This window comes from Tiliqua scincoides, chromosome 2 (assembly GCF_035046505.1).
Source record: "Tiliqua scincoides isolate rTilSci1 chromosome 2, rTilSci1.hap2, whole genome shotgun sequence".
Taxonomy (NCBI): domain Eukaryota; kingdom Metazoa; phylum Chordata; class Lepidosauria; order Squamata; family Scincidae; genus Tiliqua; species Tiliqua scincoides.
The window spans coordinates 107,276,173-107,302,424 of record NC_089822.1 but is presented as its reverse complement, the minus strand read 5'-3'; the positions used below and the strand labels follow the sequence as shown (position 1 = coordinate 107,302,424).

Here is a 26,252-nt window from a genome sequence, read left to right as displayed (position 1 = left end):
AGTGGTTTGAGAGTTGGTCTTAGACCTGGAAGATCCAGGTTCAAATCCCCTCTCGGTCATGATGCTTCCTGGGTGACCTTGAGCCAGACACTCTCAGCCTCACCTGTCTCGTGAGGACAACAGGAAGGTAGAAACTATGTATGAAAATGTGAAAAATAAATAAAATGAAATAAAATAAATACTTCACTAGTGTGCAGCTTTGGTGCCCAAGGTGCCCTGGTTCTTGAATTGCTTCCATTCATCTCCTTCATTCTCATCTGTCACCTGTCACAAAGACCAGAAGCCACACCTAGCCAAAATCCCACAGGTACTACGTGGGAGGGAGGTCACCTTACACTCTTATAGGTCACTCACATCTCTCAGATAGATGCATGTGGTGTTCTAGAAGGAGCTAGAGGAGGTTCACATTCAATTTCTAGACAGTTATTTGTTTCACAAAAACCTATCTTCCTGATATCATCAAGCGCTATCAGCTGACCTGCTGAATTCTTGGCTTCACATACAGCTGTAAAAAAATTACAGTACAGCTTTCAAGGGCCACAGAAGTGCTGCATTGATGATGGAAGCAGATGGAACTTTTGTAGTGCAATAGCTGACAAATTCCAGGGGGAGCTGATCTTTCCGGATATTGGATTATGCTCAGCACATTAGTAAGAAAATGTACTAATTACTAAACACTGAGAATTACATTTTCCTGTTTCACTGCAATATGTCTTATGCATGCTTTTTAAAAAATCTAATTCACTTCGATTTCACAGCAAATTGAAAAAGCGATATTTACTTTTGCCACTTGTGATAATCTGAAAGCAAATTTATTTCAGATTTAAAAAAAAAAAAATAAGCACATTAAATATATGGTTAAAATTAGACTGATTTCTCCAATTCCTAAACTTTTAAATGTTGAGGGTTCTGCAAAGCTTAGAAAGGCCTCCCCCATCCTGACAATCAGATAATCCGCAGGATTTGGTGTTTTCAGCTTTTGAGAGTCCACCCTGCTGCCGCCAAGAGTTTGTCGAACCTGAGTGACTTCAGAATTAGCCACATCTTCCAGAAAATACAACATACTGTTGCTGATTAAAAGAGAAGCCACTGAGGTTCTGCTGATGAGTCCCCACTTTGCGGCAGCAACCATTTTCTGCCAACAGCACTACAACGTGATCAGATTCAACGGTGGGGGACATCTAGTGCAGGAGAAGATGACAGAGAATTTCAGAAGAATCTCAGGGTTGCTTCACACATGATATTTTCTCTACAAAAACAGAAACTGAATGCAGTGTGTGTGTGTGTGTGTGTGTGTGTGTGTGTGTGTGTGTGCACAGATAGATAATTTATATATGGGTGTCTCCCCCTTATCCCTGGGGGACATGTTCCCACACCCCCTACAGATATCAAACCACGGATAAAAGCAAACTACTAATTGTGGAACCAAGCATTGTTTCTGATCGGTGGCGGCACTAGGATTTGTGCCACCTGGTGCAGTTTGCCAGCACACATCACCCCTATGATGGATCTCCACCCATGCAGTGGGCAAGGCAACGCCTTGGGCAGTGGGTGTGGTGATGTACCATTGCCCTGCCCCTGCAGGTTTTTTGTCTATAATGTTTGGTAGAATAGCTATTAGATATTTTGGTATTTGGTAGATTTGATACCATTTGGTATCAATTTGGTAGATTTGGTAGATTTGATTTGGTAGAATAATTGGTAGAATATAATTAGAGGGCAGGTCCTCTCATGGATTGGGAACTGGTTGGAGGCCAGGAAGCAGAGAGTGGGTGTCAATGGGCAATTTTCACAATGGAGAGAGGTGAAAAGCGGTGTGCCCCAAGGATCTGTCCTGGGACTGGTGCTTTTCAACCTCTTCATAAATGACCTGGAGACAGGGTTGAGCAGTGAAGTGGCTAAGTTTGCAGATGACACCAAACTTTTCCGAGTGGTGAAGACCAGAAGTGATTGTGAGGAGCTCCAGAAGGATCTCTCCAGACTGGCAGAATGGGCAGCAAAATGGCAGATGCGCTTCAATGTCAGTAAGTGTAAAGTCATGCACATTGGGGCAAAAAATCAAAACTTTAGATACAGGCTGATGGGTTCTGAGCTGTCTGTGACAGATCAGGAGAGAGATCTTGGGGTGGTGGTGGACAGGTCGATGAAAGTGTCGACCCAATGTGCAGTGGCAGTGAAGAAGGTCAATTCTATGCTTGGGATCATTAGGAAGGGTATTGAGAACAAAACGGCTAATATTATAATGCCGTTGTACAAATCTATGGTAAGGCCACACCCGGAGTATTGTGTCCAGTTCTGGTCGCCGCATCTCAAAAAAGACATAGTGGAAATGGAAAAGGTGCAAAAGAGAGCGACTAAGATGATTACGGGGCTGGGGCACCTTCCTTATGAGGAAAGGCTACGGCGTTTGGGCCTCTTCAGCCTAGAAAAGAGACGCCTGAGGGGGGACATGATTGAGACATACAAAATTGTGCAGGGAATGGACAGAGTGGATAGGGAGATGCTCTTTACGCTCTCACATAATACTAGAACCAGGGGACATCCACTAAAATTGAGTGTTGGGCGGGTTAGGAACAGACAAAAGAAAATATTTCTTTACTCAGTGTGTGGTCGGTCTGTGGAACTCCTTGCCACAGGATGTGGTGCTGGCGTCTAGCCTAGATGCCTTTAAAAGGGGATTGGACAAGTTTCTGGTGGAAAAATCCATTATGGGGTACAAGCCATGATGTGTATGCGCAACCTCCTGATTTTAGAAATGGGTTATGTCAGAATGCCAGATGCAAGAGAGGACACCAGGATGAGGTCTCTTGTTATCTGGTGTGCTCCCTGGGGCATTTGGTGGGCCGCTGTGAGATACAGGAAGCTGGACTAGATGGGCCTATGGCCTGATCCAGTGGGGCTGTTCTTATGTTCTTAGCTATATTTCAACGCTGTTTGTTTCACTGCATTCTGCATGAAATTACACATCGATTGATATATAACATGATTGTGTTATTCGAAAATACCAAGATTTAAAAAACTTTAAAAAGAGTAGTGGTTTCACCCCCCCCCGTGCGCGTCACCCAGTGCAGCCCACACACCCCCGCACCTCCCTAGCAATGCCATTGCTTCTCATGTCTGCAGCACTCTTCATTTGCAGTAGTTCTTGTTACAGAATGCTGGAGGAGGAAGGCAAAAAGCAGTCAGCCAGAATGTTGACAGGAAGTAGAGAGCTTCCTGCTTCCGTTCTGGCTGACATTCCTCCTCTAGAATTCTCACATTCCTCCTCTAGAATTCCGTGACAGGAAGGGCTGCAAAGAAAGAGCACTGCAAAGGAAGACAGATAGTAATAAGTGTGCAAGGGGTGGAGAACAGTGGATAAGTGTAACTGCGGATACAGGATCCGCAGATACGTAGGAATGCCTCTACATAGAATGAGAGAGAGAGAGTCACTTGTGAAGTATAGCATGTTTACCAGTCATATGATGTGTCTACCAGGTGCTTCACTCCACCTGCCTGTTTCACATTCCTAGACAGACATAAAAAAACAGGAAGTTCATATGTCTAATGGGCTTGGGTGGGTGGGTCTTAAGTTCTTCAGGCTCCATCCTCATACCAGCTCTGTGGAGAACATCCCTGCTGCTTCTGTTTTCTACACAGGGCAAAGCAAAGGCCCCAAAAGTGCCATTTTCTCAGACTGTGGGTAGTGGATGGGCTCACACTAACTGAGGTCTCCCATGTCCAAGGCCACCACCCTGTAGGAACGGTTTTCAGTGGCAAAATGTGCTGCTTCAGTAGCAACAGAAAAAGAAAACAGCCATTTCTGAGAAACATAAAAAGCCAACTGGAACAATAAGAAAATATTCAACGTATACTTAGGCAGAAACCGATCCAAATAATTCAAATTCAGTTTTTGTTTTGAACAATGGTTATGTCAAAGGAAGCCATCAGGGCAGAAATTTCTGTCTTTCTTCCTGAAGAAAAATTCCTGGTACAGCCTCAGCTGCAAAGTAATTACCACACCTTCTTAATATCCCGTTCCAAACATACGCACCGTGGAGAGGTATTACTACATGATTGCCATTTGTAGTGTTGAAAGAAAAGCAGCCTTATTTTAGCTGCCTTTTACGGTTTTTAATACGTCCAATTTGAGCAGTTCAATTAACTCCTGGGGAGACGTAGTGCACTGTGATCCAACTTCTGAATGCCGCTAAGTGCAAAATACTTAACTTGTCAATAAGAGAGAGAATATTTTCCTTTCCCCCGTCTGTAATTCCCTAAAAGCAGGTAATTTTTTTCTAGTGTGGAGGCATGCTGTGGATACAAACATGGGCGAGGAGCCCTCCAAGCTGCAAATGCCACAGTGCACCACACAAATGGCAATGCTAATGACTTTGGCAGCAGGTGGCCCCCAGCAAAGAAGGCATGCAGCATGTGCTTCAACACAACATCATCAGAAATCTGTTTCTAACAGGTTTCTGTTTTTTACAGAAAAACACACACATACCCCTGGACCCAGATGTGAGTTGCACTCTCACACTTTTCCACTTGTGGTAGCACAAAAGTCAAGCTGTACATTTTCACAAAGCTCTTGGTGGATTTCGTGACTTACTGCCATATCTAATTCATCTAATGATTCATCTAATCTTGCTAGCAGGAGCCCAAGTGTAGAATGATGCTGGCCTTCTTCCCAGCTGCAGACAGCTAACTGCAGCTGGCTCCCCATAATGAATCCCTGCCACTCACTCCAACTCACTCCAACTCACATGGAGGGAGGAAGCCAGGCAAGTTAGCCCTGCCCACATATTCATGTGGTTGGAGCAGCATTGCCTGGGTACCCTCCAATAATCGCATGTGACACAGTTTTGGAGAAAATGGCCATGTTTGTTGTTTGTTTAATGCAGGAGTTGATTGATCGCAGCAGGTCTTGCCTAATTGTTCATCCCCCTGTGAGGGCATCTAAACTGGAGGAGATAGTTGCGTTAGTGCCTGAAGCGCTCCTTCACATGTAACCACCCTGGCTCAGAATCCAAGATTGACTGGCAGCTCTCCTAGCTATCTCACTGCCAACCCCTGTGAAGGGGGGTCAAGGAAGCTGGATTGAGCTGCCAGCCCTGCACTGGAGAGCCACTAAGGCTGTCATTACAATGTGAGCCTGAGGGTCTACCAGCCTGCATCCCCACACTGTAAGGCCACAAGACAGATTCTGGTTGTCCTTCAGAACACTTGCTTGCCTAAGGGCAGACACCTTTATATCCCTAACCATGTGTGCAGGGGGGGAAGCTGGGCAAGTTAGTCCCTCCCACATATTCCTGCGGGTGGCACAGCATTCACAAAGCTGTTCCTGGATTTCATGAATTACTGCCAGATCTAATTCACATAAAGAAAATTTCTGCCACCAGTTGAAATTGGGGACCAAACTTGTTGAAATTCTATGAATTAGTCCCATGGCAGAAATGGATGCATGTACTAATCACTCTAGGCTGAGCTAAGCAGCTCTGCAATGCTGAAATAAATTATAGAAGAGAACATGCATTCTAAAGAAAGTGAATTTCCTGCATTTAAACCTAATGTGGCTTTGGAGGGGCAGATAAACAAGGAACTGCAACTTTTGAGATAACTCCACTAGTTTTTCAAGTAGCAGGAGAGGGCCACAGCATTAATAATATATGGCAATTCTGTTAGCATTGTTATAAAGATTATACTGTTTTTCAGTGGTGGACTTCCCCAGCCCTGCACCCAGGGCAAAGGTCTGCAGTGCTGCCCTGTAATGGAAATGTGCAAGATCCCTCAAGGAGATAGGGTGTGGTGTCAGCAGTGGCCCCTTGCTCTGGCAGGTCAGCATAGGGTGCATAGAACCCCAGGGCTCTAACTAGCAGTAGGGATGCTGCACAGCTTCAGCCATTAGAGGCAACCAGGTCATTAGGGGATAAAAGCAGCACCTGAAGAAGGGAGAGTTTGATGGGTAGTAGGAGGAGGAAAGAAAGAAAGAAGGAAAACGAACTGAACCAATGGATTAATGGACTAAGGAATGAATGGCTGATGGACTACTGGAACTGCTGATGGACTAACTGACTAAAGGATAGATGGGTGAATGGACTTCGGAGACTGATGGAACAAAGACTGCTGGAGACACTGGAGACTGGTGTGTGGCTGCCATGCCCAAGACCTGCTGAGGACCAAGGTGTTGCTGTAATGGCTGGAGAAGCTGCTGGTAGGAGAGAGGAGGAAGGAGGACCTCTCCAGGCTGAACAGGCGAGCTACCCTGGTGGTAGGATCCAGCAGTGCTGCAGGGCAGAACTAGGGTCATTGTTGAGGAAAGAAGGGGAGCTAATTAGCTTAAAGTGGGCATAATTCTCGAAGTGAAGCTTAAGACGTGGTATCCGGCAAAACATGCCCCCCACAACATACTTCCCCTGCATGCAATGCTGCCCCCCCCCCCCCACTCAGCAGAGCAATGTAGAGCCTTGTGCAACTCTAGGACCAACAGGGCAAGTGTTCTGAGGCTTCCCCAGGATCTTAAACTGCACTTCCAGAAAACCAGAAGTGCTGTTTCTGACCATGTCGGGAGCCTCAGAGAGGTTTCCCATGCGGTCCTAGAGGCATGCAAACCTAGCACCTGGGACATTTGCCCCATTCACAAAGTGCTAGGTCTGCTGCTACTGCTGTTTTTCCTCTAAGGAGCTTGTGCTTGTTCACATTTTATCTTCCCAATGGTCCTATTAGGTGGGACAGCCTGAGAAATTGTGACTGGCTCAATCAGCCTCAATCAGCTCTTTTAAGTAATACCCCCCCCCCCCACCAGTCCAAACTCCACACTTAATCAATTGCAGCACTTCCCCATGTGATGTTTTATGTGCTATTTATATCCATGTATAAACTGCACATATGCCATCTTTCGGTCAAGGCAACTGTGGAAGTTTGCTATTTAAATTACTAAAAAAAAAAAAAATCATGAAAAATCATGAAAAGAGGTGCATGTACAAAATAATGTCCCTTAAAAAAAAAAAAATCAGAAGTGGAGATCCAGTTTATTCCCAGCCTTTATATCCTAATTGCCTCATTTTGCTTAATTAAAAAAATGTAATTTTAGTTAATGCTTTGGCTATTATAGTTGCTGCTAATGATCATACTTGGCTCTACTCTGGTGAGATGCAGACCCTCTTGAGTGGTTTGGAGTTTGGTGTTAGGATTTTCTCTGGCCTCAAAAGTCCCTTGTCCCTTGCACCAGAACTTTTATCCCTCTTGTGCATGCTGGAGGTTCTTTCTGCCTTCATTGATCATCTCACATTGTATATTTTGCAGATAGTCCACAAGGTCTGTTATATTAAAGGGGTCAGTAGCTGTTGCCTCTTCCCAGTCTTTTTTCACTGGATCTAGTGGTCCTCTCATACAACCATGCAACACTCCAAATGGACATTCCAGTAGCATTTATCTGTAAGCAACTAGAACAGGGGTGTCAAACATAAGGCCCGGGGGCCGGATGTGGCTCGCGGAAGCCCTTTATCCAGCCTTTGGGCTCTCCCAGCACCACCATCAGCTGCTCTCTCAGCTGCTGAGCTGTGCTGAGATATCACTCTTGGAAGGGCAACCCACATGATAACATAGCTCTCCCAAATCTTGAAAATATGATCACGATTTGCATATTTTCCCATATGTCATTTGCAGCTAATGTGTTCCTAAGGGAGAATAAAGTGCTTATTTCCGATCATGACCTGTTTAGTGACATCACTTCCTGCTTAATGATGTCATTTCTGGCCTCAGCAGGCATCATGAATGCTATTCAGCCCTCTATATGAAATTAGTTTGACACCCCTGAACACTAAGGAATGAACAATGAACAATGTAGGGTGAATGTAGGATCTTCCAGTCCTATGAGAGCATTGCCACAAAGTTTTTTGCCATTCTTCCTAAGACTGCATTACTTTCAGCATGGCATGGAGTGGAAGTCACACGCTTAATGCCACACTCTCTCCAAACTCTCTGCATCAATGCAGACATGAAGGAACTTCCTATACTATCTGAAATAATTTCATGGAGAATTCCTACTCTGAAAAATGTTCTTAATAAAGCTTATGCTACAGTTTCACTAGGTGTCACTTAGAGAGACTGCTTCGGAGAATCTGGAAACACAGTACACTAGAATCAATATGTATTTGTTTCCCTTCCTTGAAGGTTCAGGCGAAAGCTCAATAACAGCAACTCCAATTGTGGAGAATGGCCCATTAATCACAGGTAACAGATATGACAGCCATCTTGAGGCTGTCCCAGGACTTGACATGCATGCCACACTTAACAAAAACCAGAAACACTGTGACCAATACTGGGTCAATTGAATCCTTGGGTAAGCCTTTGTTTTTGTCTCATTGATGTAAGGTACCCTGCAAAAAGGCTGTCATGACCTATCCTGAGGAATTTAGGGCCAAATTCTATCCAATTTTCCAGTGCTGGTGCAGCTGTGGCCAATGGGGTGTGCATTCCTATATCAACATCCTGTGGTAGGGAGGTAGTCATAGAGGCCATCTCAAGATTGCATTGTGGCTGCACCAATGCTGGAAAGTTGGATAGGATTGGGCCATTAATTCTGTATTTTTTTGGCACAACAAGTTTATATTCTCCCATACATTGCTATACAATCTCCTCAGAAACTCTCTATATCAGCAATTTTCAACGTCTTTGTTCTAACGGCACTGACCTCTATTGTCTTCTCTATGGTCTTCACCCCTTGTAATGTCACTTTCAGATTCTGAGAGACTCTTCTGGGTTCTGTGGCTCTGTTTCTAGGGGAACTGTCTGTAGTGACAAATTGTCTGTCCCTCTTCCTTGACTGACAGTTACCCTAGAAATAGTGCCACAGTTTTTCAGCCATTTTCAATTGCTATGCTCCAAACTTCCCACTGCACTCCTGCAGAACTTTTGCTGCACACCAGTGTGCCATGGCTAGGGGCAGTCTAAAAGGGTAAAAATGAAATATCACCGCTATAATGTGAAATTGGGCTTATAAAACAATAAAACACAATGTCCTGCTCTATTAACAAAATAACACTGACATGTACCTATTAAAGTGGCTGCAGAGCATCTGTGGTTTGTCCCAAGCGCTTCTGACTGTTTCCTCAGAGCTCTGTTGCTTTGACAAGCTGTAATCTTCTAAGCATGATCAGAAGCTGCCAAGGAAAATGCATGGAGCCCTATGGAAAGTGAAACTGAACCACAGTGCACATTTACTTGTGAGTAGGCAACTGTGCCTTGGTCCATTGGAAAGGGCAGAGGAATGCAACACCACCAGAATTGTCCTGATTCAATGAACGCAGGCCCCAAAAACGCTTGAGAAGGAAGTCCTTCTCTCCAAGCTGGTAAATGTATTGAACCCTATGGAACACAAAACTGAGCCACACGGTTGTGTTTACTCATGATTAAGCAAATGTTTAATGGTCCCTTGCTATGTTGGTGTGTTTTTTCCTGCACTTAAAAATTAGTTTGTTTCCATAGCAATTCAAGGCTATGTTTAATTCTGTCTGTTCACGTTGCTATCTTCTTAATGTTTTAATTTGTTTGTATTTGGCAGCATTAGGTTCATTGTAATTGTTCATACAACTAGCATGCAAATCTTAAATGGCTCCTGTAAGTTTAATTCAAGTAGTTGACTATGTAGTTGTTCTCTTCGGGGTGTGTGTGTGTTTTTTATTCCTGAGGCTGCTGACAGCGTACGGTCATAAAACACATATAGGTGGAACCTCAGTATCCACTGATTTGGTATCCACTGATTTGACTCACCACTGATACCAAAGTCCACCTTTAACTTCCACTAGTGCCATGTGACCTTCAAATCCTCTGAAGGGCTTTCCACACATAGAACTGGTACACATTGAATACATTGCAAATTGTCTTTTCACAAACTCTATTCAACATTTTCTCTGAAAGGTGCACCCCTGATTTTCCATGCTGGATAAAGTTTGGCTTTCTAACAGGTACTAGAGTATTTAGTTTAGTCAGCCCTGGGCAAAATGGTTTCACGTGGTCCAGTTTATGAAATGGAAATGTATTTTGTACATACAGACTCCTTAAATAATTAGGACAGTGTTTCTAAAACTGTGGGTCGGGATCCACCAGGTGGGTCATGGCCAAATTCAGGTGGGTTGCATAGCACCTAGTTCAGCCACCATTGACAATACATAGGTGAAAATGCAGGGTACACAGCTGCTGGGCAGGGTGGTCTCCCATGTCCTGAATAGGTAGAAGGATGGGATACTGGAAAGGGGGGAGGGCTGTGTGGTTGGAGAAGAATCTAAGTCTGCATTCTGCTTTGACTTCTGAGCGGGAATGTTTAAATTCTGAGTTATGCAAAATAACAGCACAAGTGTGCTGTGTAATGGGACCTTTGGCTGATCGCAGCTTAGGTTTGAAGCCTAAATTGATGATGTCACTTCCAGCCATGGCATCACTTCCAGGTTAATGACCTCACCTCCTGTGGGTCCTGACAGGTTGTCATTCTAAAAAGTGGGTCCCAGTGCTAAAAAGGTTGAGAATCACTGAATTAGGAGATTGTGGCTTACCCTGAGAATTCCACGGAGGGAACAAAATTTCTTTCACTGTTATTTTAGAGAACTGTTCCAACCCTTTTAGCAGCCCAATACTATCCCCCCCATGCTATAGCATGCAGTTGCGCCACAGAGGTGCACACTGCATGCTGTGGTGGAGAGTAATTGGGACACCTGCAGGAGCGAAGGGAAAACATTTTCTCTTATCTATGCTTAGGTCCCCAGATGGCCATAGGTCTTCTCAGACCTAGGCCTGGTTTTTAACTGGGGCAAGTCCATAAAGTACCGAGCGCAGGGTAGGGCCCCCCAAAAGGGGATAAGATTCAGCATGCACAACTGCCACCAGATCCACCCTTCCCTCTCCAACAAACTCCAAGTTTCTCCCCTGAAATGCTCCCTTACTCCCTCCTTGTCCTCTGCCCATCTCCACCACCAATGTACCTCCTCTGGTGGTAGCTAGGAGCTCTAGTAGTGCATGTGTGTGGTCGCCAGCCTTCACGCTGGCTGCCCCGTTGTGTGCATCAGTGCTGCATCTGTGGGACTGATGGAGAGGACTTTGAATGATGGAACAATAGTTCAGTTGGGGCCTTTGTTAATCATGTCCTCTTTAGTTTTTACTTGGCTGCCGTCCCTTATGCAGTCTGTCAAGTCAGCATCCCAACTGACTCTATGTCTTCTCAGGTTTCCTTTTCAACCCACTTAATATTTGTCTGCTATGTTCAGCAGACAGGCCAAAACATGGTCTGGCCCTCTCTGTAAAAGTTCCAAAACTAGAGATGCATCCAGTCTCATCTCCAAATATTTATCTCCCAAATTCTCACTTATTTGAGATCTACCAGTTCACCCTGCCCTCACCAGCTATTTTAAAATCTTTACAAGTTCAAGCTCAAGTCTTTGACAAATTCTCCACATCATCTCCCTTTGGATACTTAGGAAATCTCTTCTGACCGTGATGGAGAGTTTCCACACTGAAATAGTCTTAATTCTATGTTAGTGTGAAGTTTGTGCATTCTCAACATGTGTGGTCCTAATTCATGCTGTCTCTGTTCTGCCCTTCCTCTCTCTGCCATTTTTCTCTCCTGGCTCTCCCTGTCTCTGCAATTTGTTTCCTAATAGGTCTTTCTCTTCCTTCCATGGCTCTTTCCACTTTTTCCTGTGACAGCCTAGCTATCTTTTATCTTCCATTTTGCTTATGTTGCTGCCCAGAAACATGCTCCAGCCTATGATCCATTTCCTGTTTCACCAACAACTTCAGAGGCTCCCTCTTGCTCTTTCACACTTCTTGTAGGGCATAGAGGTGCCTTTCAATGTGGTGTCCTCTTACATTTCACAGAGGGAGAGCAACTGTCCCTCTTCATCCCAGCATGGCGTCTTTTCCAGTGGCTGTTGCTGGTGTCTCTTATCTATCTTTTTTTAAAGATTGTGAGCCCTTTGGGGACAGGGAACCATTTGTTGATTTATTTCACTATGTAAACCACTGTATGAACTATAGGTGGGACCGCCATAACCATGGATTGTGCATCCACAGAGCTGGCTCAACGTGGGTCTCAGTCTTGTTCCCACCTGAACTCCCCTGACTGCACTCCAGTCCCCTCCAGAGGGCTTTCTGAAGCCAACAGAGGCAGCACACATCTGCCTGCTACCCCTGCAAGCTTCAGAATGGCCATTTCAGATCAAAAACACAACTTCCGATTTCCCAAGGGAAACCGGAAGTGACTTTTATGCCGTATAAGGCATTCTGAAGCCCTGGGGGGCTTCCCCAGACCTCAGAATGCTTTATATGGCATTGTCCTTCGGGAAACCGGAAGTCACATTTTTCGACCTGAAACTGCCATTCTGAAACTCGCACAGGCAGCAAACAAACGTGTACTGCCTCTGCAAGCTTCAGAAAGCCCTCCAGAGGGGACTGGAGCACAGCTCTGGAACCCTTCAGAGGGCTTATGGGGTCGAAAATCACGTTTTTGTTTATCTGCGATTTTCTGTATCTGCAGGGGGTCCAAGATCGAAAATTTTTTGAAAGTACACACATATATAATTCAGTGGTGTTGACACTGAAAAATAAACACAGCTGAGACTGAACCTTCCTGGCTGTTTTTCCTGGCTCAATTGATGTTAGAGTGACTGTTTTAAATTTCTCTTTTTTTAAATTTAATTTGGAAACAATGGCAAACTTGAGCAAAGGGGCAAGCAAAGACAAGCACAATGAATATATTTTTCCAAAGTCCAATAGAAAAAATTAGATCTCTAGGTATTATCACAGTGTTCGTTTTTGGTCATGTATATTTTGCCATCATTAGCTTCTAAGCCAGTGATTTTCAACATTTTTCATTTCGCGGCACACTGGCAAGGCACTAAAATGATCAAGGCATACCATCAGCTTTTTGACAATTGACAAGGCACACTGTGCTGTCAATGGGGGCTCACATCCCCTAATGGTCCTATTGATAAATGAGCCTCTCCCAAATTCTTGTGGCACACTTGGGGACCATTCGCGGCACACCATTGTGCCACGGCACAGTGGTTGAAAATGGCTGCTCTAAGCTACCAGCAAAACATTCAGAGATGTTCTGAATGTCTTTGACATTCATACAAAACATTCATGACAAAACATTCATAAAACCTCTCTAGATACCTGTGGTACCTTAAAGCATACAGACAACAAGACGTGCACAGAAAGATGCATGGTGAAGCTATTGGAGATGCTCCAGTTCTTCTAATATGATGGCATTTCAATTCCCTGACTTGCATACTTTTTCACCTCAATTGTGAACACCATACCCTCCAACACTGTGTATAGAATCAGAATTGGAAGGAACCTACAAGAACCTACAACCTACATGCCAAACCCGTTCCAATGCAACCAGCTCAAAACAATGGGATTGGGGCTGGTGTGGAGAAGGTATGTGGGAGACAGTCTAAACCATCACACTCCTCACCTCAGTGCAGTAGCGTAGCCAGAGGGGGATGGTGTGGTGAGTATTGCCAGCTCTGCAATGTGCTGTGTAAGCAGCCCCTCCCATTCCAGGTAGCAACAGCAATACGAAGGTGCTCGCCAAACCAAACAGCATCTCCTGGGCATTGCCATCACTGCCCTGAATGACTCCAAAAATGAGTGAGAGGGGCCACTTACATGGTACACTGTGGAACCTGCACTACCTTGCTGCCTCCTCTGGCTACATTACTGTCTCGGTGCTTTTCTCTGTCATAAGAACATAAGAAGAGCCCCGCTGGATCAGGCCATGGGCCTATCTAGTCCAGCTTCCTGTATCTCACAGCGGCCCACCAAATGCCCCAGGAAGCACACCAGATAACAAGAGACCTGCAAGGCTTCCTGGGAAGTGTAGTTAAGAACATAAGAACAGCCCCACTGGATCAGGCCATAGGCCCATCTAGTCCAGCTTCCTGTATCTCACAGTGAACCACCAAATGCCTCAAGGAGCACACAAAACAAGAGACCTGCATGCTGGTGCCCTCCCTTGCATCTGGCATTCTGAGATAGCCCATTTCTAAAATCAGGAGGTTGCACATACCCATTATAGCTTGCAACCCGTAATGGATTTTTCCTCCAGAAACTTGTCCAATCCCCTTTAAAAGGCATCTACGCCAGATGCCATCACCACAGCTGTGGCAAGGAGTTCCACAGACCAACTACACGCTGAGTAAAGAAATAATGTCCCCTCTCCTTCTTTTCAATTACAGTGATTTGAATGCACACTGATGGAGAGGAGAACTTCAAGGCAGCTCCCCACACTGCAGGCAAAGGAGGCTGAATAATGCCCCTATTCTCACACTATCATTACCAGAGATACTGTCCTTCTTTCCCACTATAACACATTATTGAAGGTTCAGCTCCATGTGCTTGTTCATTCATTTTGTGATAGCCTGTAGTACAAAGAGAAAGGGGTTAAAGGAAACAGTCAAAGGAAGAAACCAAATGAAAGTAATTGAGAAGATGGTTAGAATGAAGAGGTCAGCTGGCCAGAACCTACAGAGCCAAGGAATCCTCTATTTTACATATTGATTTAAAATGAACAGTCACATTTTTGGATATGAGCCTCTAGATATGCTTTGGAAGGGAATGAGAGTCTCTTCAACCAAGAAGTTTAAGTAATGAATCTTATTGAATGTATGACTTTTCTTTTTTTTTAATGTTGAACAAAATTGCAAGATTTTTCCACTAGAGGTCTCCAGAGTAAGTGCTACATAGCCAAAGTGTGTGAGACTAATGCAAGACTTTTTATGTGAATAGATATTGATTGACAGATGGGGAAAGTATCCGGCAAGTGGAGCAGATCTAGTGCACCAGAAACTCAGCTTGGGCACCGTATGGCACCACCACCACCTTACCCTTCTGCCACATAGCATCTTGTCTTCTGGGATGGGGGATGGAGGATGCCCACGCTACCACCATTCTACTCGTACATGCTCCCTCCACCCCAGTGGCCAGCAGGGCTTTCTCCTGCTGTCCCCTGCATTACCATATGGGAAATAATGGGAGTAAAATCTGGAAGAATGTGGAGAGCGAGTATCCAGTAAGTGAAGGGGGAAGGGAAACTGGGGGGAACAAAAAGGAAAGGAAAAGAGGATTCAGATGGCTTCTAAGATGAAGTTGTATGAGGAGGTGGCAGATTTCCTAGCAACATCTTATCATACTTCACGTGAGAACGGAAGCAGTACAGGTCGGCCATTATCTGTGATACGCACAGACTTGAATACCCGCAGGTTCCAAACCCACAGGGTGGGCGGCCTGTAGCCCTATGAAACCAACTGGAGCTGTGCTCCAGTCAGGTCCAGAGACCCTTCTGAGACTTTCAAAGAGCTGAAAACCACGACTTCTGGCTTCAGAAGGGAACCCCGGATCCAACTGGAGCACAGTTCTGGCCGGGTTCAGAGGGTCCAGGTAACCCTGAAACTTTTGGTATCCATGGGGGTTCCAGGAATAGGACCCCCATGAAGAGTCGGCTTGTACTGTACTATAGTGGTGAAGGCGGCTTTGAAATGGAGGTAGTGTATGGCTTGCTGAGAGAGGGATGTTGAGTTGTCACAGACACAGTGTGCACAATATTCTCTGGACCTAGGGTGGGGCATCAGTTATTGTCTGCCCACCACCACCTCACCTGCCTCCTTTGTCTGAAGTGTGAAGAGTTCACTTCATCAACATGGCATGTTGTATTTGAAAAGGAGGGGGACAGCATAGAAGAGGAGGCATTGAGGCAAGGAGTGGAGATTGGGGTGTCAAACTCATTTCACACAGTAGACTGAATAGCACTCATGGTACCTGCTGAGGGCTAGAAGTGACACCATTAAGCAGGAAGCAATGTCATTAAGCAGATGTTGGCCAGAAATAAGCAGTTTGCTCTCACACAGAAACTCATTAGCCACGAATGACATAAGGGAAAATGTGCAAATCTTGATCATATTTTCAAGATATTATCATGCTGGGAGAACTCAATGATCACACAGGCCGCCCTTTCAGCAGCGCCGCTTCTGCTGCAGCATAACTTCACAGTGCGGTGGCTGAAAGGTGGTCTGAGAAGTGTTGTCTTGGCAGAAGGGAGCAACATGACTCCTCTTACCCTTCTTGGTCTGTGTTCCTTGCCCTATAGCATTCCCCTTGCCTCCAGAGGTCTCCTTCTGTCTTTCCCACCCAGAGCCTCTGCAGAAATGGGGGCTGCTGAGAGCCCAATGGGGGCCTGGAGAGCCCAATGATCACTGGGGCTGGATAAAGAGCTTATGGGGCCCACATGTGGCCTGCAGGCTTTATGTTTGACACCCCTGATTTAGATTGTCTCACACGCTCCTTCTTCCCAGTACTTTTCAAATCTATCACAGCACTCAGAGGTGCAGAAAGAAGATTCAGAGTAGCTTTTGGTGCTGCAGGTCAGGTGATGGGGAGCAGATGAGATCTCATGAGATGAAATGAGAAAGTAAATTTGAGTAAAGAATGGGACTAGCTATACCCATTCCAATTAAATCCTACAAATGCAGCCAAAAGAATACTGTGGGGGTTTTTTTGTTCATACATAACATAAATAATTTTGTTCCATAATTCACGCATTTTTTAACAACTGTACTAAAAGAAAAGCCAGCAATTTGGGGAAACATTATTCTTGACATGCATTTTTGCAAACAAAACAAGGGACAGTAGGGCTCACAGAGTGCCCTTGTGTTTCACACTCCTGCTGGACTGATTAAAACCATCTGATGTTGCTGTTTCTTGAAGGGTGGTTCAAAGTCTCAGGTTGATATTTTTTTCCCCTCCCACTTTGCTGTAGCATGTATATAAGTGCAGAGCTCTCACAAGCCTTTTGCCAGTTCTCTTCTTAGACTAGCCAAGAACAACACAGAGGAAAGACGATGGGGCTCCTTTGGTTTGCCACAATCACCATTTGTTTCCTGTCAGCTTTTCGTCTAACAGACTCGAGCTCTGCTCATTATGACAAGATCTTGACCCACAGTCGGATCAGGGCACGTGATCAAGGGTAAGTCTGGTTTTTGTCTGAACTGTCTGATGTGGTGCTTAAATTAAGTTAAATTTCCTCCCACCAGCAAAGCTATTGTTTTGGCTTAGCCAAAATGTCCCAAAGAGAGGTATATTTTACTATATTCTTACAAGCATACTCACAACTACACTCCTAATCCAGTCTTTGTTTTAAAAAAAAAAAATAGGCAAGATCATTGAAATATTTTAATTGTACAGATTGGATGGCTCTGAAAAAGTTATAACTAAGAAGAAAATATATAGCATGCTTTTGCATGGTTTTGAGGCTTCAGTTCTGCCAGAGCTCAACAGAGCTTATCTTGGACTTTTTTTCCTTGGACTTTGTCCTTGATGCCAAGGCTCAATCTTGAAAAATAGAAAGTAAGAGCAGATGTGTGCCATCCCACACAATAACATTCAGAGGTTTTTTTTTCCAACATTGAGTCACTAAGGCTCCGTACACAACAGGGGTTAGGGTGAGAGTATGCCAGAGCCAAGGGTGGCATTACACACAAATGTGAGTCCTGGCATCAGTTTTTGGAGAAATCACACACTTTATTGTTGAACAGTCCAGACTACATTAACGTTACATGGTCAAGGATTTACCCTCTTCATATACTGTGTGCTGAGACAGGATGTAATATGAAAATTTCTTTTCCTTCATTTCAAACAAGCAGTTCCTGATTTTTCTATACCTGACTGCTTCATTCAAAGATTTGACTAAGTGAGGAGTTTCAGCACTTCTGAGACATCCAGTTCAGAGTAGTGTTTGAATGTTCTGATTCCATAAACAAATTGAACAGTGATTTTAAAAAAATTATAATTAAGAAATGTTAAGAATTTCAGACAACTATATAATACAGTACTTACTTTTTCATGCATCCTCATCTAATAGTATACCACTATTCTGCTATGGATAAGTAATACTGTACTGTATTAGATACATAGTACTATTATTTGAAGATGTAGTAACAAAAGCATAGAGCAGTACATGCAGCAGATAGTTCCCTTGCATAAGCCCCACTGAAGTGAATGAGAACAGAGTACATCCATTCATTTCAATGGAACTTACATGGAAGAAGTCCTTGATGAATTGTACCCATATTGTGAAATGGGTTTATTCGCTAAAGATACTTTTTCCCAGTCATCAGGATGACTTACAGATGGTTGTTTTTGTTTTTTCACATTGAGTTATGGGATTGTAACCATTACAGTTATGGGATACTTGGCTGCTTTCATGATATTCCCAGCAGCGAAAATCAAAATAGGCTATTGATTTACAGAAAAAAGAAGATTTCTCTTGGGGAAGCAGAGGAAACAAAATATTTATCTTTCTCTTCCTCCAATGTCACGCCCCCACCCATGTCTGCAAGTTATGCTACACAACTGTGAGCAAAGTTTTGAGAGCAAAATAGAATGAAGGGTTAATACTATTCACTGCTCATTCAATTGTAGATATTGTGTATCATTTTTCTCACAACTCTTGCCATTCCTAATGCAGTGATGAAGTTCATGAAGGCATAACAAGATGGGTACTACTACTCGTTTGAGGCACAGACTGGGAAGTAGTCAAGGGAGGAGCAGAACTCTAGGACTTTTTCCACTGTAGCAGTAGTGATGTCATCAGCAAGAAAGTTGGTAGTGGGACAAGAGAGGCATCGGTGCTTGGGGCTTGCACACGCATTCTTTCATTCCATTATTGTTTGCGGTGAAACAAGTTTTGAAGATTTTTTTAATGCACTACAAAACCTGAAACGTCTGTGTGCACAGGATACCTGGATGCGAGCACGATTGTTGAGTATGCTCACTGCCAACAACCATGGTCAGGCCTTAGGCGAAGGGGCAACAAAATCCCTGGGACCTGGACTTGCAGGGGACCTGGGCCATGACAAAACAAACATCTGGTTTGTAGGGAAATTTAGAAAGGGGAGCCAATCAGGCATCATGCCCCAGGCCCAATGCCAGCTCTAAGCAGCCCTGATTAGAGGTCTATCATACTGCCTTCATTCCTGGGGGAAAACTAAAACTGAGGAACTGATTAGACCAGCGATTTTCAATCTTTTTCATCTCCTGGCACACTGACAAGGCACTAAAATTGTCAAGGCACACCATCAGATTTTTGACAACTGACAAGGCACACCAGATTGACAGCAGGGGCTCACATCCCCCAGTGGTCTTACTAACCAATGATTCTCCCCCAAACCCCTATCGCACACCTGCAGACCACTCAAAGCACACCAGTGTGCCGTGGCACTGTGGTTGAAAATGGCTGGATTAGACCTTTCAGAAGAATGTTTTGTCTTGAAATCTACTATCAATATAAGCAAACCATTTCAGGTAGTCCAATCCACAGGAGTGGGACTAATGTAAAGTGACCGTTGGAAGGTTAGAAATTCCAAGCAAGTTACAGGCAAAGTTTGCCTCTGGAAATAGGGACCAGTCAAGCCTGTGATAATGTGTAACTAGACCTACCAAATATTGTTAGACTCCCACCCTGCAAATAGTCTCTAGCTCATTTCTTCATAGGAAAAATGTTGTAGGCATTTTCTGTGAAAAAAACCTCCACTTGTTTTGATTCACTTCCATGGTGGCCATTGGATTTTAATCAGTCACCCATTGCAGTTAGTCAAATATCCATTTAAAAATTAGATATGCAGAGGACAATTTTTTGTTAATTTTCTTTTTCTTCTTCTCCCAGTCCAAACGTCTGTGCTCTTCAGCAAGTGATGGGAACCAACAAGAAATACTTCAGCACATGCAGGAATTGGTACCAGGGGGCAATCTGTGGGAAGAAAGCGTAAGTTCTTGTCTTTTTTCCCAAATGATAAAAACGGGTGGCATGAAGTGGCATCCAGGGCCACTTCCTGGATGGGAGACAGAGGGCTGCTAGAGCAAGGAGCACTCCAGCCTGCTCTCTGAATCAGGAGGTTAGAGGCAAAATCATCCCAAAAGGATGGAGTGACAGCCCGTGCAGGATTGGATTGACATTGGCCCATATTTTGGAATTGACATGAGGTGCTCTTGCAGAAATGGGTGATTACCACTGCTACTGTGCACTTAAGAAACTGGGCAACCTCACCACTGCCATCACTGCAAGTCCGTCTTTGGATCTGTCCCTGCCCCTCTGCTCCCCTCAGCACCTCAGACACGTTGAAGGGAAGTTGGAAGTATGAACCAATATGCTCCTCTTCTTTCTTTACCTCAGAATGCCAGATGCAGGGGAGGGCACCAGGATGCAGGTTGTTGTCTTGTCTGCTCCCTGAAGCATTTGGTGGACCCCTGTGAGATACTGGAAGCTGGACTTGATGGGCCTTTGGCCTAATCCAGCGGGGCTGTTCTTACATTCTTATGTTCATTGTCTTGCAACATCCCCGGGACTGAGCTAGTTTGTTATGAGCTCCATGCTGTCACTTTAGTGGATCAGTGGCTGAACGGAGGAGGACATTGTAGTTTTTATCCACTGCCACCATCTCAGGCTACAGAGACCAGGCAGAGGTGGAGACCACTGAACCTGGAGGTTCTTATTAAAAATCAAACCCACAGTAGTGTTTGCAGATCCAATAGACATGTTAACTCACAGAATTACCTGTGAAGATGGACTAGGCAGGCAAAGAGTCAAAATGTAACTAGTTTATTAAAAGTCCAAAAGAAAAAGAATTAAAGAGAAAAAGTCTGAGCAGGCTAATGGAAAATGTCTGACTTTGTAAGATGGACATACAGCAAAGTTTGATTAAATGGAAACAGTAAACCCGACGTCTGTCCCCCTGTGAACCATTTTTCATGGTCTACTTATTGAAAGTACCACCAGAAGTAACTGGCAATGGCATCACCACCAGTTATTTCCAGATTGGGAGGCCAGACTCTAAGTGATAAACACCAGTTGGAGGCTCGGGGTGGACAGAGAGCTTTTCCTAGTGCTCAGAAAGAGCATGCTGGAGCTTCTCCTACTGAGCCGAGCCTCCTACTGCCACTTGCCATCTTGCATTGCTGGTCCCGCTGTCAGGCGGCAGGAGTTTGGGGGTCCTGCGAGTACCACCGTTCACCACCTCAAGTCCCTCCAGTGTTGAGAAACACTATAGTAAACAATAATGCCCAGCAGATGGAGCCAGGCGCTACACAAGAGCACAGCCTCCGTTTGTCCCCATACCAGCAAGTGAAGCTTCCTGGTAAAGCCGACGTTGGGTAGAAAAAGAAAATGAATGAAAACAAAATTAATTCCTTGAATGTCTCTAGCTAGAAACATGGGAGAGTAGGTGGGGGCCTGCAGTGCCCCAGCCCTATGGTTCTCACAGTGAATCAGCAGAAAAGCACACCCAAGCTCCCTGTGCTTGAGCCGGAAAAAAAACCTAGTTCTGATGATGTCATTGATACATCATTGGAGGAGTGGAACATAGCTGGTTTCTCCATCCAAACCTCTTTTACCTAGATGGACAGGTTTGCTGCCCAATTGGCAAATCCCTGCCTATCTTGGAGGAGGGGTAGCTTTTACAGACAAGAACCCCAATCCAGAAAGACATGTGCTCACTTAGCAATGAAATTGAAACAGACAAGGGGGAAAGCTGCTTGCCAGCAACCTTTTATGCTGCTGAATCTGCACAGGAGCTTCGAGGGTGTTTTGGAGTGTCAGAAAATAAGGAAAACTAGGCAAGAAAGAGGGGGTCCAGGGCATTCATCACGGGTTATTTGGTAGATCTCCACTGCTGCCACTCCCAAGGCACAGAAGCCAGACAGAAAGAGGCCCCCTTGAAAGCCCTTTCTCCCAGTCTGGAAAGGTTTCCCATAATCCAGGGAATTCCCATTTACAGAAGTGACAAAACAAACAGTAGCAAGAACTAAGCCAGGGGTGTCAAACATAAGGACCACAGGCCTGCGGAAGCTCTTTATCTGGCCTGTATGAAAATTGGGCTCTCCCAGCTGCTTTCAGCTGCTGACCTGTGAAGTGACACATCAGCAGACTGCTGGAAGGGTAGCACTGGGGGAGCTAAATTGTCATGGGAGCCACGCTTTCAGGGGCACCGCTTCTGTCAAGGAACTGGGAGGGACAGATGGAAGGAGGCCTCAAAAGGTGAGGAGCAGTACAGGGAAAAGGACAGAACAAGAGGGCTGAGAAGGGGGGAAAGGAGATATTGCTGAGGCATGGGGAAAGCCCAATTATCATGCAGACTGCCCTTTTAACGGCACCACTTCTGTCAAGGTGTCACTTCACAGAGCAGCTTTAATCTGTGGGACTGCATCTCGGCACTGCTGAAAGGGCAGCCCATGTGATAAGTGGTCTCTCCCATAAAATCAAGACTTGCATATTTTTGTTTCTGCCATTTGCAGCTAGTGTGTTCCTAGGTGAGAACACAGTGCTTACTCCTGATCATCACCTGCTTAACGACATAACGTCCTGCTTAATGGCATCATTTGCAGTCCTCAGCAGATGCCATGAATACTATTTGGCCTGCTGAATGAAATGAGTTTGACAGCCCCAAACTAAGCAATGTGGGGAAGTGTGGCTGACCCACTCTCTCCCTAGTGAACAGAGGCCAGACAGATGATCAAATGAAAAGGAGTTCATTAATGGACGGGCAGTGCAATCCTAACTTGTGCTGGAACAGGAAGGCCAGCAGGAGGCCTACGATATATCCAGTGCAAGCTTGGGGCTGACTGCAGCTCAGCCGAAGGGGAAACTTTCCCCCTTGCCCCGAGTATAGCGGCAGCAGCCCCAATGGTTCTACTTGGATCTGTGCCACCTGATGAGTTGGCGCAGATCCAAGCAGAACGAAGCAGCCTGGAACTGCGCCGTGCTGCCCGGGAACAGGTTTAGGATCTGGCATAACTGCCAGGTCCTGGCTTTGCCTCCTGCTCCCCACCCTCCCATCACCCCAGAAGGTCTCCCTCCTGCCTCCTCCCACCCTCATCATGCCCCCCCAGGCCCCTGCACCAGCCAAGTTCAGCTGGTGCAAACTCACCTGCTGCCGCCGCTGCGGAGCTAGGTCTGGCCCCTGTAAGCTAGTGCACCTTTGTGTGCTGGCACAGCTTAGTCCCAAGGAGGCGCAAATATGCTTTATGGCACGTTTGCGATCCTCCCAGGCTGGCATAAGACAAAGTAACAGAAATGGGGGGGGGGGGATACAGATGATTAAAAACCAAAAAAGGTGAATCTCATCTTGAAAATGAAAACAGGCCTGACCAAGATGGGTAGTCAGCAAAAAGTGGACACAAAGCTTGTAAATTACGAATGGAAAACAAAATAAAATCCTTGAGCACAAATTGCTGGATACTTTCCTCTCCTTAGCTACTTACATGATCCAAGAGAAGAGGACTGGTAGTCCAAGCAGTGAGCACATGCCAATCTCAGCAGGAGGGGTGGCTAGAAACCTTGCTTGAGGAAAATCCAGTCATGAAGACACCCAGTCCACATAATTCTTGTCTGGAATTTCTTATAATGGTGCTGAAGTAAACAAGGACAAAGGCTGCTGCAGGAGGGTTTCTCAACCGCATTGCAGAAGTGTTCAAAAATAGAGAAAAAGAAGCAAACATTCCGGGGAAATCAAGGCTTTTCACCTCAGGAGAACTGTTAAAATTTGAGGAAACATAAAATTTTGTAGCCAGTGATATGATTCTATGTCAAGTCTGTCAGAGCTCTCCCTATATACCAAAATGAATCCCCCAATTCAATTAAGTTGAACTACAGAAGTTTCTGTAATATAAAGTCATTAAAAAGATGATGTCAGTAAGTGTGCACTCCTATGCTGTAAGAGCTAATACATTTATGGAGGAAAAGTCCATTGTAGGTTACAAGACACGATAGCTATAGTCAACCTTCTGGTTTAGACCTATGTAGGCTACCTCAGAATGCCAGATGCAAGGGAGTGGCAATAGGATATGGGTCTCTTGTTGTCTTGAGTGTTTCCTGGGGCATCTGGTGGGCCATTGTGAGATACAGGAAGCTGGATGAGATGGGCCTTTGGCCTGATCCAGCAGGGCTTATCTTAATACATGGATGAGGCTTGGGATGAATGAGCAAAAAGTAGAGCACAGGAGATTGCTTTGTCTTCTCCAGCTTCTTCATCTTTATGTGGGGAAATAGAACGGGAATGGGATAAACTCCTGTCCTAATGGAAAACCAACAAAACTGGAGCAGAAACTCATTTCTTTTCTGGGGGGGGGGGGAGATGAGGGAGAAAGCTAATTATACGCTATTTTGCCTATAATTTTTTCCCACCTAGTGTTTAAATAAGAAGACTTAAACTTGGCTTGAGGTTGATCTTTCTGTATGTGTGTGCATCTGGGCAGCATAGCTGGCCAAACAGAAAGTCATTGAGGGCCCAGTTTTTTTCCATGGACGTCTGCAAAGACTGGGGATTCCAACTAGCTCTTGGAACCAGTCCTTCCCCCAAACATCCCCCGCACTTCACATATATGTGACACATTGACTTTCCAGTTGCGCTGAACCGTGAGGGAACATATGGCTTTGTGTATTCAAAGTCAAATGCTGGCTAGACATGAATCCCTCGAGTCTCCCAGAGGAAGTGTGCTGTGTGTTTAAAGGAACATGATAATCTAAAATACACTCAAAGAACATTTTAGCTGTGGCCATTACACATTGGCAAATTTTCTACCTCATCTGTATTAAATTTGAGTCAACCTGAGGGTTTTTTCCCTCTCTACTGGATATGATGAAAGAAAAAAAGACTTACAATTCAATTCTTCCTTCCCCCACCTCCATAACCAGAATCAATGGCATGTAGGAGTTTGGCTGCTCTTCTTTTTGTCCGAAGGCAAATTTTGTTCTACCACCATTTTGTTCTATCAGTATTAGGAAAGCAAGCTGATGGCACAACAATTATGCCCAAAGAGCTTTTCCTGAATATCAGTAGCCTGCATATCAGTAGCCCTCTTCAGATCAGACATCTTTAAAATCTGCATGCTAGCCCCACCCTCTGGCTTGGGGTTGCAATCCCAGAGAGAAATAGCACAATCCTAACTTGTGCTGGAAACAGGCCAACCAGGAGGCCTGCACTGTATCCAACACAAGATTGGAACCAGAAACAGCTCAGCCAGAGGCAAGGGGATACTCTTCCCCTACCCCCAGGTAAACCACCACAGCCCCAATGGGTCTCCTCAGACCTGCATCACCTCCAGAGTTGACGCAAGTCCAAGGAAAACGGAGCAGCTTGGAGCTGCTCCACGCTGTCAGGAAATGGGGTTAGGATTGGGCATAACTGTCAGGTCCCAGCCCTGCCTCCCGCTTCACACCCATTCACTTCCGCCCACTCTCCCTCCGCATCAAAATGCTTCCTCCCCACCCTTCCTAGACCCCTGTGACAGCTGAGCTCAGCCAGTGCACTGTCCCTGGAGACTGCGACGGTGCAGTTAGGCTGTCACTAGTCCCTTACACTGACCTAACTACCTCTAAGGTGGTGCAAAAGTGCTTTATGGCAGTTTTGCGACATTCCTGGGCCAGTGCAAGGAACTTGCGTCGGCCTAACACCTAGTTAGGATTGCGCCCCAAATCTCCTACAGTCAGTGTTTGTCTTAAGCATGTGAATACAGAAAAAGGCGATTGTATGTGCACATAGTTGATTGCAGTGGGGTGATCAGGTTTGTTCTTGAGAAACCATTCACGAGTTCTGTCTCCAAAGGAGAGGGAATAATTGAGGAGCACTTATGTGCTCTTAATCCAAGTGGCCTGCCTTTTGGGTGGATTAGATGGCTGCATGTTCACTCCCACTAAAGCTAGAAGATTGCCACCTTGGCCAAACTCCACATTTCCGATTCAGGAGGGAGCCATACTGTCCTGTGCAATGGAGCCTGTGAACTGCTTTGAAATCCCAGGAATAAGAATCCTTGCCCTTTCCTCATTGTGGCTGCCTCTGCCTCTTCAGTTTGTTCATTACTTATGCTGTGTACTTTTTACTGCTAAAAGCATAAACCATTTTTTTCATGTACAGTACATGGTAAGCATGCTTCATCATATACATAGCCCATACTGCAGACTTATTCTGGTAACACCAGAAATGTCTTAACCAAAAAGAGGTCTGATAGATCATTGTGGTTTACTGATAAGTGGCATAATTACAGATGAAAAAGAGCAGTACTAAAAGGGGGAAGTACTAAAAGTTACTTGGGGGGGGGAAGTCCCATGGGGTTTACTCCCAGGTGAAGGCCCAGTCCTGTTCAACTTTCCATTACTGATGCAGCCATGCCACTGGAGTGCGCAATGCATCCTATGGTGGGGGCAGTCACAGAGGCCTCCTCAAGGTAAG

The 26,252-nt window shown here is 45.1% G+C and overlaps 1 protein-coding gene across 4 annotated transcripts in view; it reads left to right on the top strand.

Moving 5' to 3' along the window:
- The first annotated feature begins 16,842 nt into the window (after window positions 1–16,842).
- POSTN (periostin) overlaps window positions 16,843–26,252 on the top strand; it is a 53,896-nt gene continuing 44,486 nt past the window's right edge. For all 4 annotated transcript variants that reach the window (XM_066614919.1, XM_066614920.1, XM_066614918.1 and 1 more), the window contains exons 1-2: window positions 16,843–16,999; window positions 19,697–19,795. In XM_066614919.1, the coding sequence (XP_066471016.1) occupies window positions 16,875–16,999; window positions 19,697–19,795 (224 nt within the window). In that variant the 5' untranslated portion in view covers window positions 16,843–16,874. The remainder of the gene's footprint in view (window positions 17,000–19,696; window positions 19,796–26,252) is intronic.